Source organism: Falco peregrinus, chromosome 1 (assembly GCF_023634155.1).
Source record: "Falco peregrinus isolate bFalPer1 chromosome 1, bFalPer1.pri, whole genome shotgun sequence".
In the NCBI taxonomy this organism is placed as follows: domain Eukaryota; kingdom Metazoa; phylum Chordata; class Aves; order Falconiformes; family Falconidae; genus Falco; species Falco peregrinus.
In genome coordinates, this window is record NC_073721.1 from 62803 (window position 1) to 75440 (window position 12638).

At 44.8% G+C, this 12638-nt stretch overlaps 1 protein-coding gene across 7 annotated transcripts in view; it reads right to left on the reverse strand.

Annotated features, from left to right (window-relative positions):
• ALDH18A1 (aldehyde dehydrogenase 18 family member A1) overlaps positions 1–12624 on the reverse strand; it is a 36502-nt gene extending 23878 nt beyond the window's left edge. For 3 of the 7 annotated variants that reach the window (XM_055798918.1, XM_055798929.1, XM_055798894.1), the window contains exons 1-5: positions 10243–10329; positions 6897–6934; positions 6481–6604; positions 1790–2013; positions 36–185 (exon numbers count right to left, since the gene is read on the reverse strand). In XM_055798918.1, coding sequence (XP_055654893.1) covers positions 36–185; positions 1790–2013; positions 6481–6574 — 468 coding nt within the window. In that variant the 5' untranslated portion in view covers positions 6575–6604; positions 6897–6934; positions 10243–10329. Of the gene's footprint in view, positions 1–35; positions 186–1789; positions 2014–6480; positions 6605–6896; positions 6935–10242; positions 10333–12562 lie in introns of those variants that run through there. The other 4 variants (XM_005236087.4, XM_055798946.1, XM_055798938.1 and 1 more) reach the window with 4 other exon arrangements.
• Between the last annotated feature and the right edge of the window lie 14 nt (positions 12625–12638).

Here is a 12638-nt window from a genome sequence, read left to right on the forward strand (position 1 = left end):
TTCAAGGAAAAGTGCGAGTGCTGCCAGCCACTCACCATATCTTTCAGCTGACTCTGGCCTGAATGAAGCGCTTGCCTCACACTCTGAGAAAGCAAGATTTCATGACGCAACCGCTGCTTGCCAAAAGCTACAGCACCGCTGGTGACAATCATCATCTCTCTTCCCTGATTTTGCAGCATTGACACCTGTAAGTACAGAACTTAAGAAACAGAGCTTGGAGTATGATCACTGCTAGCATGACAGTTCTGGCTATTATAGATAACCTTATGTTCACCAGTTCTTGCTGACACAAGTGTTTTGCTTTATCCATTGATGTGCAAAGCAAGGAAACCCCCCCTAAAGACACTCCTGCACACCTTACTAGCCAGTTAGGAGCTATGCAAAGGACTGCATGCAATCTGTAGTTTCTGCTAAACTTTCTTTTCACATTACCAGTTTTTAAGACAGTCATGCTTGAATTTTCAAAATACATATTACATGGTAACATTTCTATACCCCTCTTCCCTCCACCTCCATTGCTACAGATAAGATATGAAATAGCTGTAAAGTATGAGCTGTATCTTCCACCAGCCTTATTCATCACCCATTCCCAAAGCTGCCATTATACAGTAACTTTGAATTCTAGAAGTGAAGAAGCTAACTCTGGTAGTACAGCTTTTCATTACTTCTTCCTTATGTACATCTGGCCAGATTCCTTTCAAAGCTCTAAAACTAAATGCCTTATGTGAATTTAATTTATTATGTCAACTTTACTTCCTAGAAAAGACATGTCCAATCCCCCGCGAAGTCATAATTTCATGTTGGAGAACCAATCCATGAGTTGATCCCATCAATTTTTCTTACAAGTAACAAGGTTTCAAGCTTTCTCCTGGAGGAAATCTGCAAATGCTCAGGTAATCAAGAAGGGTCTACTGTTTCTGCAGACCTCACAAACTTCGGTGCCACCTTCCCACTAGATCCAATCAATGGCTCAGTCATGTCTTACCTATTGCATAAAAATCTCACTGTGCAAATTTCTCCCTCTATACTGGATCTGGCTAAGAGAGAGTTACCTTTCTTCGCAGGGGCCCATATGGTACTGTTTTAAGTATTACGACTAAAACAGTGTTTGTAACATTCCAGCATTTTGCCTGTTGCTCAATAGTGCTTGCACAGCATCAAAGCTTTACTTCCCCCCACTATGTGCCATCACAGCAGGTAGACTAGGGGCTGGACAAGAAGTCTGGAGAGGACACATTTGGGACAGCTGATACAAACTGGCCAAAAGGACATTCCATACCACAAGATGCCATGCTCAGCAATAACTCTGGGGTAGCAGAATAGGAAAGGGCAGTGGGCTGTCTTCCAAGGTGGCCATCACTCAGAGACTAGCTGGGCATTGGTCTGCTTGTCCAAGGTCATGAGCAATTGCCTTAACATCTCTTGTTTCTTTTCCCCTTTCCTTCACTTACCAAATTGTTTTTATTTCAGCCCAGGGGTTTTCTTACTTTTGCTCTTTCTATTTTCCTTCCAGTCTGACTGGTGGTTGGGGTGGAGGCATGGGGAATGAACAAGTACCTGTGTGCCTAGCTACTGGTCTGGGTCAACCCACCACACCTTCAAACACCAATTTACTGAATTACATGGTTTATACTACCACAGCACAGGGGGACGGAAAAAGGGAAAGGCCAACACATTGCTTTAAAGAGCCATCACTGGTTTACGAGTTTTTCCTACAATCTTCTGTGCCATCCAGCAATCACCGAGTATCTGAGTTAAAACAAACATTCCACTCCAGTCATAGAATTACCTGCTCTACAATAGATGCCAGCCTCCCAAGGGCCAAGCCACACTCATCCCCTCGAGTCACAACAGCACTACCCAGCTTCACTACAATCCGCTTTGCATGCTTCAGCTCACTGCGGTGTGCAAACGATTTTCCATGTGCACGGCTGAGTGGCATGGTGATAAATGGGATGTTGCTCCAACAACGGATAGACTCATTCCTTAATCTTTGGTTATAGCAAGAGAAATCTGTGGTTGAAGAACGAAAGTAAAAAAAAAAAAATGCAGCTTTTAGTGTTTCATTCAGACTTTTAAGCCCTTGAATTCGGTTAACACTTCCTCCCTTTCCAAGGCTAAAGCTCACAAAACACACGTCTCAGTGACTGGGGATGAGAAGCTAGCTTTCAAATCACCAAAATAAAGAGAGAGCCAATATCTGAGCAGCACTAAGCGTCCCTAAGGTATATAAAGCAGTGTGTCACAGACCTTTGACTCTGGGAATCTAGAAGACCAAACTGAAGGACACTAGAAGAACCCCTACAGCTCCCATTTACTCACAGGAAGTAAAAGTACTAGTTTAAAAAACATTCTCATTTGCCTTGCCTCATCAGATACAGACAGAGAGTTTTCCTGTCTGTAGTAGCACAGAAAGCTTAACTGTTAGGAAAGATGAGAAACACAGCTTTTACAACATCTCTAAGTCAGGTATTTTTGCATGTTGCTGAACTAAGGGCAGCAGAAGGGGGATGATGGAGGTATGAACAGGAAGTCAACCTCCTACAGGGTAAACAGGCATTGGAAAAAAAGAGTCACAGCACTACTCAGGTAAGATACAACATACATAAGGCTGGCACTTCACCCAAGTCAATAAGCTAGGGAACATTTCTTGGGAAAAAACTTTGCTCTCAAAATGCTTTTAAAGGACAGTAAGACCACTATCAGCAAAGCAGATTAAAGAGAATAGTGACTATTAAGGTACAATCACAACGAACAGTCTGGATCATTTCTAACTGATAAAGACGTGGACCAAAACATAAAGTCCCAAAGTTACACTGAAGGAATGAGGGCAGATGGAAAGCACTTCCAACATACTTCATATGAAGTTTTGCAAAGCCACACTGAATCACGTGTGAAGGAGTCATACAGATAAGAATATCTGCAGCCCAAGTGTGTCAACTGGATAATTAATAAAATATGGATAAGCCATATTACTTGAAAAAAAATTGAAACCACATTTCCTTATGTAATTCTGCTTGTATTACTGTTCAGAAACTGCACTGAAGCACATCAACTTTTCGACAGTCTCAAAAATACAAGTATAGCAAAAAAGAGGAAGCACACTTCTGATGTAACTACAGAAGAAATGGCTACCGACACTACACTCCAGGACCAAAAGTACAACTTAGTCAAAAGATGGCACACATTCATGGAAAGTTATGGAGAAGATCATACTGGATGCTATTGAAAGGCATTTAAAGAACAATGCAATCATCAAGCACAGCCAACATGGGTTCACAAAGGCAGCAGTCCTGTTTAACTAATTTGACATCCTGCTACAAGGTCACCCAACTCATGGATGAAGGAAAGCAAGATGGTGATTGTTAGTTTTCTCAATTTTAGCCAGGCTTTTGACACTGTCCCTTGCAGCATCCTTCTGGACAAGTTGTCCAGCCGCAGGATGCGCTGCGCTGGGTAAAGACCTGGATGGATGGCAAGACTCAAACGGTTGTAGTAAATGGGGCTACATCTAGCTAGTGACCAGTCACCAATGGTGTTCTGCAGGACTCAATCCTAGAACTCATGCTGTGCAATATTTTTATCAGTGATCTGGATGCAGAAGTTGACTGTACTGTTAGCAAGTTTGCTGATGATGCTAAACTGGAAGGTGCTGTTGACTCTGGAGGGACAAGAGGCCTTGCAAGGGATCTACATAGATTGGAGCATTGAGCAATCATCAGTGCCATGAAATTTAAGAACAAATGCTGGGTTCTGCACCCTGTTCAGGGACAGAGTAATGCAGGGCACAAGTCAAAACGGGGAGAGGAGTGACTGGAGAGCAGTCCTGCAGAAAGGGAGCTGGGGGTGCCAGCTGGCAGCAGGCTCAGTGGGAGCCAGCAGTGTGCGCTGGCACCAAGAGGGCAAACCGCATCCTGGGGTGCATCAGACACAGCATAGCCAGTTGGTCAGACAGGGGATTGTGCCGATGTATTTATCATTGGTGTGGCCTCACCCCAAATACCGTGTGCAGTGCTGAGCCCCACAGTTTAAGAAAGATGTGAAGGTCCTTGAATGTGCCCAGAGGAGGGCGGGCAAGCAAGCTGGTGAAGGGCTGGAAGGCATGTCTTCTGCAGAGCGGCTGAGGACTCTGGGTTTATCTAGTTTGGAGAGAAGGAGGCTGAGGAACAACCTCATTGCTCTCTGCAGCTTCCTGAGGAGGGGACATGGAGAAGGAGGTGCAGATCTCTTCTCCCTCAGATCCAGGGACAGGATGCGTGGGAGTGGTTCAAAGCTGCTTCAGGAGAGCTTCAGACTGGACATTAGGAAGCATTTCCTTTACCAAGAGGGTGGTCAAACACTGGAACAGGCTTCCGGGAGAGGCAGTTGATGCACCGAGCCTGTCGGTGTTTAAGAGGCATTTGGACAATGCCCTTAACATGCTTTAGCTGTTGATCAGCCCTGAAGTGGTCAGGCAGTTTGACTAGATGGTCGTTCTAAGTCCCTTCCAACTGAACTATTCTGTCCAGTCAATCCTAACTAATATCTCATCTAAAGGTGTAGAAGCTTCTTTACAAATCAGTAAACTGAATCCTATGCCATGGTCAGAGTTATCTGCTTATATCTGACTGAGTATGTTCAGACTCTCTAATTTTGATGCACTGTAATACAAAATAGATTCATTTACAGCCTAAATTGATTATTGTCAGTGCTACTTCTGCTGGAGAAAGACAGGAATGAGCAGAGTGCTACAGGAGAGAGAAATCTGTAATTTAACAATGTTTTAAATAAATACATATTTTGTTCATTACACATAAGAAGCTGAAATCGTAACTGAGGGCTGCACTAACATGTCACACACACAAAAGCAGAAAATGGACTTTGGAGACAAGTTTAATTTGCCCCTCATTTTTATGAGGGAACACTTTGTGAATGTAAGCAAGACCTACAATACATACAGAAGAACAGGTGAAAGAGTCCATTTTATCTGTTCTTTCCAGTATTATACATTAATATATAGTATTTGCCTATCCCACACAGTATGACCATAAAGGAGTAAAAACAATTTATTTCCAATTCTCTTGGCTAAAGCTTCAGGATTTAGAAGGTTCCAAGAAGGCAGCTGTTGAAGGATAACCAGTACCTGAAAAGAAACTACTTATTTTTTCAGAAAAAGACAAGGAAAAAGACAACAGTTCTAGAACAAGCAGAGAATTTAATCCATCTCCACTGAAGTCCTAATTGCTAACCTTGCTCTATGACTGCATAAACCTATCTTTTTTAGTTATTTAGACTTGACTTAGATGTGAAATCAGCTCCCATGTCAGATATGCAAAACATTTCTAGTGATGCAAGCCCATTAACTTGCTTCATATGCAGTTAGAGAGAAACTGATATAGCCATCCAGTCAACTTTTTATACCAATAGGTTTCTAGGCATTCCAGTTTTTATCTCCAGTACCTTTTCAACGGTTTCACTTCCTTAATAAAGAAGGGGAAACATATGAAAAAAGACTAAGTATTTGCACTGCAGATCCTTTTAGTGACCTGCATGAGGAGTAAAGAAGCAGAATTTCAAAATACAAGCTGAAGAGGATCACAACAGAAACAGCAGAGAACAAAAGAAAACTGAAAAATGCTCAATCCAGTTTTAGAATGCAATTGACAAAGTAACCAGAGTTGCTCCAATAATGGATATTGACTACTGTCAACACTAAGGAATAATTTCCAGTGTTAGTTACGAGTAGTTTACTGACTCTGGAAAATGCAGAATATTTAGAAATACTACAAAAGCAGAAATCAACAGAGCTATAGCTTAAAAAGAAACAGTTTAGCGTTTTCAATATTTCAACATCCATTAATTCACATAAATATCAACAAAAGACAACCGTTAACACACCAACCAATGTGACATTAATCTTGCATGTGAAGGTAAACAGTTAGCCTCCTTATCTAATAGGGTCTATCTATCCTTGCCTTCTCTATTTCAGACCGCTAATCAAATAAACAGTGAATGGTTCTTCCAAGTTTGGTTTTCAGGGAAAAGCTATTGACAGGGCACCTATGTATTTACACTCAGGCTTTCTGCAAGCATGTTTCCACTTTTACTTAATCCAAAAATATTTCAGCTTCACACCTGGTTTTACTCAAGAAATTTGTGGGCTGAAAGTGCAGATGGAGGAGCAGGCATGATCAGATTTTGTTTTCCAGGAATGTATGAGGTTAAAATAAAGAACTTTTACAGTACTTTCGTAACAGATTTTTTTGCTTGAAATGCACATCAGAATGAAAAATACATCCTCTCAGACATCCATCCAGCTGAATGTTACTGAAGGAGAAAGACATATTAAGAAAGCAGAGCTTCAATGGCAGCTCAGTCCAGAGACTGTAATTTTTAAATTATGTTAATGAGGTGATTTTCCTTTGAACATAGGGAAGAACATAGGCATGCCCTGACACAACTAACCAATATTATTAGAAACGTGCTTTCTCTCATACATACATAAACGGGAAATGGTTGTGATGGTATGTGGTGACAACACAAAGCACCATCCAGGGGAACGGACAAGAGGGCTCAGAGCAGCTCGACACAACATTTTGAGATGCCTTCTGCAAATCAATGGTATCTGTAAGTTAAAAGGAAGGGAGGAGAATGAAAACTGGTTAAATATCAGTGAATTTCCATCTACTATTTCTTGTCACACCCACCCCACCCCCAACTCCTCTTTGTCCCGCACAGTCTTAACAGTTTCCCTGTGCAAGAGAGACACATCCCACTCTACCCATTTCGCAGAGCTCTCAGACTGTGTCTTAGAACTAGAAGGCCCCTGTTCCCTACCTGCTGGCAGAGGACCATTATTAAAGATCAAGAACAAAATATGGTTCCCCAAGAAGGCAAAAGACTATTAGTGAGCATACCTACAATGGAGAAAGGTAGTAACTGTGCACAGAGAAGCCTGGAAGAAAAAAAAAACACAAACAAGTAGAGAGTTGTATCATCCAGACTTCTCTACACACCCCACAACAGGGCATCTACTGCACTTCTCATGAATCTCCAGCATAGAAGATAGGCTGATTCACTTCCCCCTGAGCACTACCAAATGACAAGATCTTAACCATGATTACAAGCAAGGACATAAATTTCACAGTAGTTTCCCTTGACTGAACTTGTAAACACTCAGGATTCTTCTAACTCAAAATCCACAACAGCAAGTACCCAGGAAACAAGGGATACAGAATTAGCAGTCTCCTATGACAGGCCTGTAGTAGGTGAAGTAACACATCTAGCATCACAAAGGAAACAAAGGACATCAACAAGAATACAGATCTCCCAGACTGTGCTTAAACCATAAAACCTCTCCTCCCCCTTCTACAACATTTTTCTTCCTTTGCTTGGTTTCCGTTCATCCCTCTGCACCATTGGAATAGAGCAAACACCACTGCACAGGTAGGGAGAAGGTATTGAAAAGAGGACAAAGAGAGCTCATAGTACCTGCATTTGGAAGGCTGACAGTACAAACACCATGACAACTGTAGCACCTGGCAGTGCTGGAATATGTGTACATGAACACCTGAAGTTGCTTCATTACCCTGGAACAGCGTATTGCTATTATATCTCATTATAATCATTACCAAAATACACACCTCTACAAAAGACAGGCAGCCACCAGCAGATATGATTCTCCTTTGTCCAATAAAGATTACACAGCACAGCATTTTGACAATATTAATCTGCAGTGTCCCTCCAGCTCTGTATTTCATCTGAAATGTCAGTCTTGACCACTGCCAGGATGAGGCAGCAAAGGACTCAGAGTAGATGACAGAACTGAGCAAGTAGTCCCAAGTTTTCTTCTCACAACAGGGCAAGCTTAAAGGAGCTGTTGAACAGTACCAACTAGACACTCCCCTCTCTGAACCCTTACCAGGCGCCTCACGCACCCACCTCTGGGGGTCAACACAATTCCCACTGTTCATATGCCTGGCGGTTTGACCCTTTCACCTTGGAGTTCACCTGCCACCTACTGTCAGCCATCACCTTCCCAGCAGGGTCTTAGCTGCGTCTCAGAGGTATGTTCAAAGTCCAACAGCTCCTGACAACATGAACTGGTAAACAGCAGGTCCTTCATCCAGAAACTCTTCTACCACAGCTATCCTGAGTGGAACTGCCTGTTCCTCTTCACCTCCCTTCACAGACTGTCTCCCTTAGGGACTGGCACCAGGCACTCTACCTGAAGTTTCTCCCCCAGACACTTCCTGTTCCAGTCTCTCTCGCCAGGCCTTTGACTGCAACTACAGTAATAATATTCACCTGGTGTTGCACTGCCACTAGAATACTGACACACACCAGCTAGATCAAGCTGTGCTCCTTGGTTGCTCCCACTGGTCTGTCGGAGAAGCACTTCACATTCTCACTACAGGGCTGCTTGCAACTATGAGCAACCTTGTTCTTCTGGAAGACTGCCTCCTGTTTCCCTTTGCCAGAGGCAATTTTGCTAAGATTGAGCAGACAATGAGTGACAAGTGGCAAACAGCGTGGATCTTTTGAAGGAAAAAAATCAGAAAGAAATAATATGGTTTTGAAACTAGCTTGTGAGAAAAGGCAAGGAGACTGAGTTTACAAGACAGAAACAGAAAATTTAAAGCTGCAGTAGACATCAAGAAAAGATACATGAAATGGGAATGATGCTGCCAGAAAGCACAGAGCACAGGGCACTCTGTACAAGCTTGCTTTCAGACTAGTGCAAGGCTGCAGAGTAACTTCTTACTCTCTTCTCACTCTATCAAGGATCTAAAGTTGATTTCAATCCCCAATTTCCATTCCACTCCCATTTTCACACCTGGAATGGTTCTGGTCTTCAGTAACAAACCAGAAAAAGGTACACAACTTAAAAAAATAGTATCTTAAACTTCTGCCTTACTCGGAGGGGAGGGAGCAATAAAAAGAAATGTAAAATGCATATTGCTCCAAGACTAACATCAGCTTTTAAAAAAATCAGGGTTTTTTATTATTAATATCAGGATAAACCTACTCCTTCCAAAATAACTTTTAAAAATATCATTCTCCCATCACCTCTTTAAATAATGTGTTATCCTTATATTATCACTCATAGAAAGTAGTACTATTGGCTGGTTTTCATGAATTTATTAACAGCCGTTAAGTAGCACAATGCATTTAGATTCTGTTCCAGGTCAGTGTAAAAAGACTTAGTCACCTTCCCAAACAATCAGGGAAATTCTCAAATTCTACAACTGATGCCTTTAATAACAACAATCTATAACACTGATTTTTCAGCCTGTTGGCTGGAAGCCTGTGGATGTCCACAACTATTTGCAGTGAGCTGGAAAATGAAAACTAAATAAAGTTTTGGGGTTTTTCTTCACAGTTATATATATACATATATATAATATATATATGAAGGCCAGTATCTCAACTAAATGTTAGGACATTCCACAAGTTGAAAAAATTTGGAAACCAAACGCCTATATAAAGAGTTATACACTTACTAAGCAGAGAAAAATCAAGTTCTGAGGAAATCCACACAATTTTAATTGTTTACTGTAACACAAGTAAGTCTTCTGTAACATTCGGGGGGCTGGGGGGTATTTAAACAGCTTTGTTACCTTATCAACTAAAACTTCTGTAAGGAAAAAAAACCACCACCCCCGCAGTTCTTAGTGAAAATTCAAAACTAAGAAACGTTCCCAGAGGGAAGCCAGTTCAGAAGAACTGATTAAAATAAACACGATCTTCAAATAAATCGTCTTTAGACAGTTCACAAGTAGCTTTGCCCGAGTTCCACAGAAGGTACAAACACGGAGCACAGGCCCCCGGCAGCATGTACCCCACCTTCCTCTGCAGGACCCGCCCGGCCGCGCCGCCTGGGCCTGGGGCTCTGCCTCCCGCGGCCCAACAGCCGCCCGCCCCGGCCCGCAAAGCCGCGCGGAGCACCTCGGCGGCCAGAGCTGCGGAAGTTCAGTACCGCCCCATTCCTTACGCCTCGCCTACAGGTAAGTCGGGCAACACCAGCAGGCCCGTGCCGCAGCAGCGCTAGCTCAGGAGCGGGGCCCCCGGTGCCCGCCCGCACGGGGCAAGCAGCGGAACCGGGCGGCCCGCAGCAGGGCTGAGCAGCAGCACCCGCTCCGGCACAGCCAGCCAGCTCAGCCTGACACAACGCAGCGGCAAATTGCTTCTTCCGCGCATCTCAGTGGCACCTGCAGGCGCCACTCCTTGCCCGAGACCTCGGATCCGCCACAACCCCCGTACCTGACCCTCCTGCTGACACGGGTCTGCCAGAGGAGGCAGCTCCCGCCGGCAGCCCCGGCGAGGGAAGGGCCGCGCGGCCGCCGCGGGACGGCCCAGCTGGGCCGCCGCAGCCAATCCCCGCCCCGCCAGCACCCCCAGCAGCCAATCCCCGCCCAGCCGGCACACCCCGCGCGCCCAGCAGCCAATCCGCGCCCAGCAGCCAATCCCCGCCCCGCCGACACCCCCCCCCCCCCCGCGCGCCCAGCGCCGGCTGATGTAACTCCGGCGGCTCCGCCCGCCGCGCGCGTAGCCCGCCCGCCGCCCCAGCAGATGATGTAATCCTACTCCACGTTGCAGCACAAAATCCAGGGCTCTGCAAGCTACCGCATTAACAACTGTTTTCTGTCTCGTCCCAGACTAGTCCAGACGGCCCTACCCGCAACGCGGGCCGCCTGGCCATCTCCTACATTCAGTTACCCTTGACCTCAGTTCTCCCCGTTCGCAGGCTGATGCAGACAGCAGACGAAAGGCATCTGTCACCAAACTTTTGAGAGCAGCTTTACCTCCGCCAGCCCCATACCCCCACTGCCACCCAAACACCTCCACAACGGCATGAGTGCTGGCTTTGCTCTTCACTTACCTCCCAATTAAGAGAATCACAGAATCGCTTAGGTTGGAAAACACTTTTAAGATCATCAAGTCTAAACGGTTAAGCCAGCACTGCCAAGCCCACCACTAACCATGTCCCCAAGTGCCACATCTACAGCATCTCTTAAAACACATCCAGGGATGGTGACTCAACCACTCACCTGGGAAGCCTGTTCCAATGCTTGACAGCCCTTTTGGTGAAGAGTTTTTTTCCTAGTATCCAATCTAAACCTCCCCTGGCGTAGTTTGAGGCTGTTCCCTCTTGTCCTGTTGCTTGTTATCTGGGAGAAGAGACCGACACCCCCCTGCCTACAGCCCCTGTCAGAGAACTGCAAAGAGCAGTAAGGTACCCCGAGCCTCCTCCTCTCCAGGCTGAACCCCCAGCTCCCCCTGCCACCCCTGCCAGCCTTGTGCTCCAGACCCCTCACCAGCCCCGCTGCCCATATCTGGACACGCTGCAGCACCTCTACGTCCCTCTTGAAGTGAGGGGCCCAGAACTGAAACTCAGGGCTCCCGGTGCAGCCTGGACAGTGCTGAGCACAGGGTCACTGCCCTGGTCCTGCTGGCTGCACTGTTCTGGCTACAAACCAGGGTGCCATTGGCCACCCTGGCCACCTGGGCACCCTGCTGGCTCATGTTCAGTCAACTCTAGACCAGCACCCCCAGGCCCTTTCCCGCTGGGCAGCCTTCCAGTTACCTTTCCTCAAGCCTGTAGCGCAGAGTGGGGCTGGTGTGCCCCACGGGCAGGACCCAGCACTGAGCCTGGTTGAACCTGGTACAACTGGCCTCGGCCCATCGGTACAGCCTGCCCAGATGCCTCTGCAGAGCCCCCTGCCCCCCGGCAGGTCAATACTCCCACCCAGCTTCGCCTCATCTGCAAGCATTCTTATCGCTGCTATTAGTAGAAACCATAAATCTAGTTTCTCATCTTCAAAACCACTACAAAATTCATAGTAATTCCTCAATTCAACTCGGATACTAGTTATACTGTCTTCTGGCTATACCTATTTTACCACTGTTATATTCCTATTAGAATTCAAACAAATTCCAACAGCACTAATACTCATGTCGTTACAAGACAGTACATGGGGGTTTTGTTTGTTTTGTGGGATATTTTTGTTTGGTTCTTTTTTTTAAAGTCTTTAACACATCACCTTCTGGGATCAGGAAACAATCTTCTCTGAAAGGTTCATGACTGGAGAAAACCTCATGAAGAGTGAACAATATTCAAGTGGTGGGGGTAAAGTTCAAAACACTTGCAAAAATCTCAGTGTTTCAAGAAGTAATAAAAGACCCAACTCACAATTATCTGACATTAAGATTTCACTATCTCCACATGAAGGAAAACAAACCAACCCAGGAAAAAACCCTCAAAATAAATATAAGGTCATCACGTTGTTAGAAGACTATCTGGAGATCTCCACCAAAAGCGGAATTTTTTTAATCATCATAGCACACAAGCCCTGCCCTCCCCTCCTCCCCACTCCAAGTATTAGCAAAGATAAATCTGACATGTATAATTGCAGAATAAACACAATGCCAAAACCAGTATGTTGGTCAGTCAGTCACTCACAAAAAACCCCCCAGTGATTAAAGATATATCACAGCAGCTGATTTTTCATGCTAAGCCAAAATTTCATTTTTATTTTTAAACAGCTAATAAGAAACATGAATACTCTGATTTTAGGCTTACCTAAAGTAAGTTTTAGCACATGCAACTTCTTTGAACTGTGCTTTCAAATAAAAAGCTCCTTTCAACCCCTGCAGAT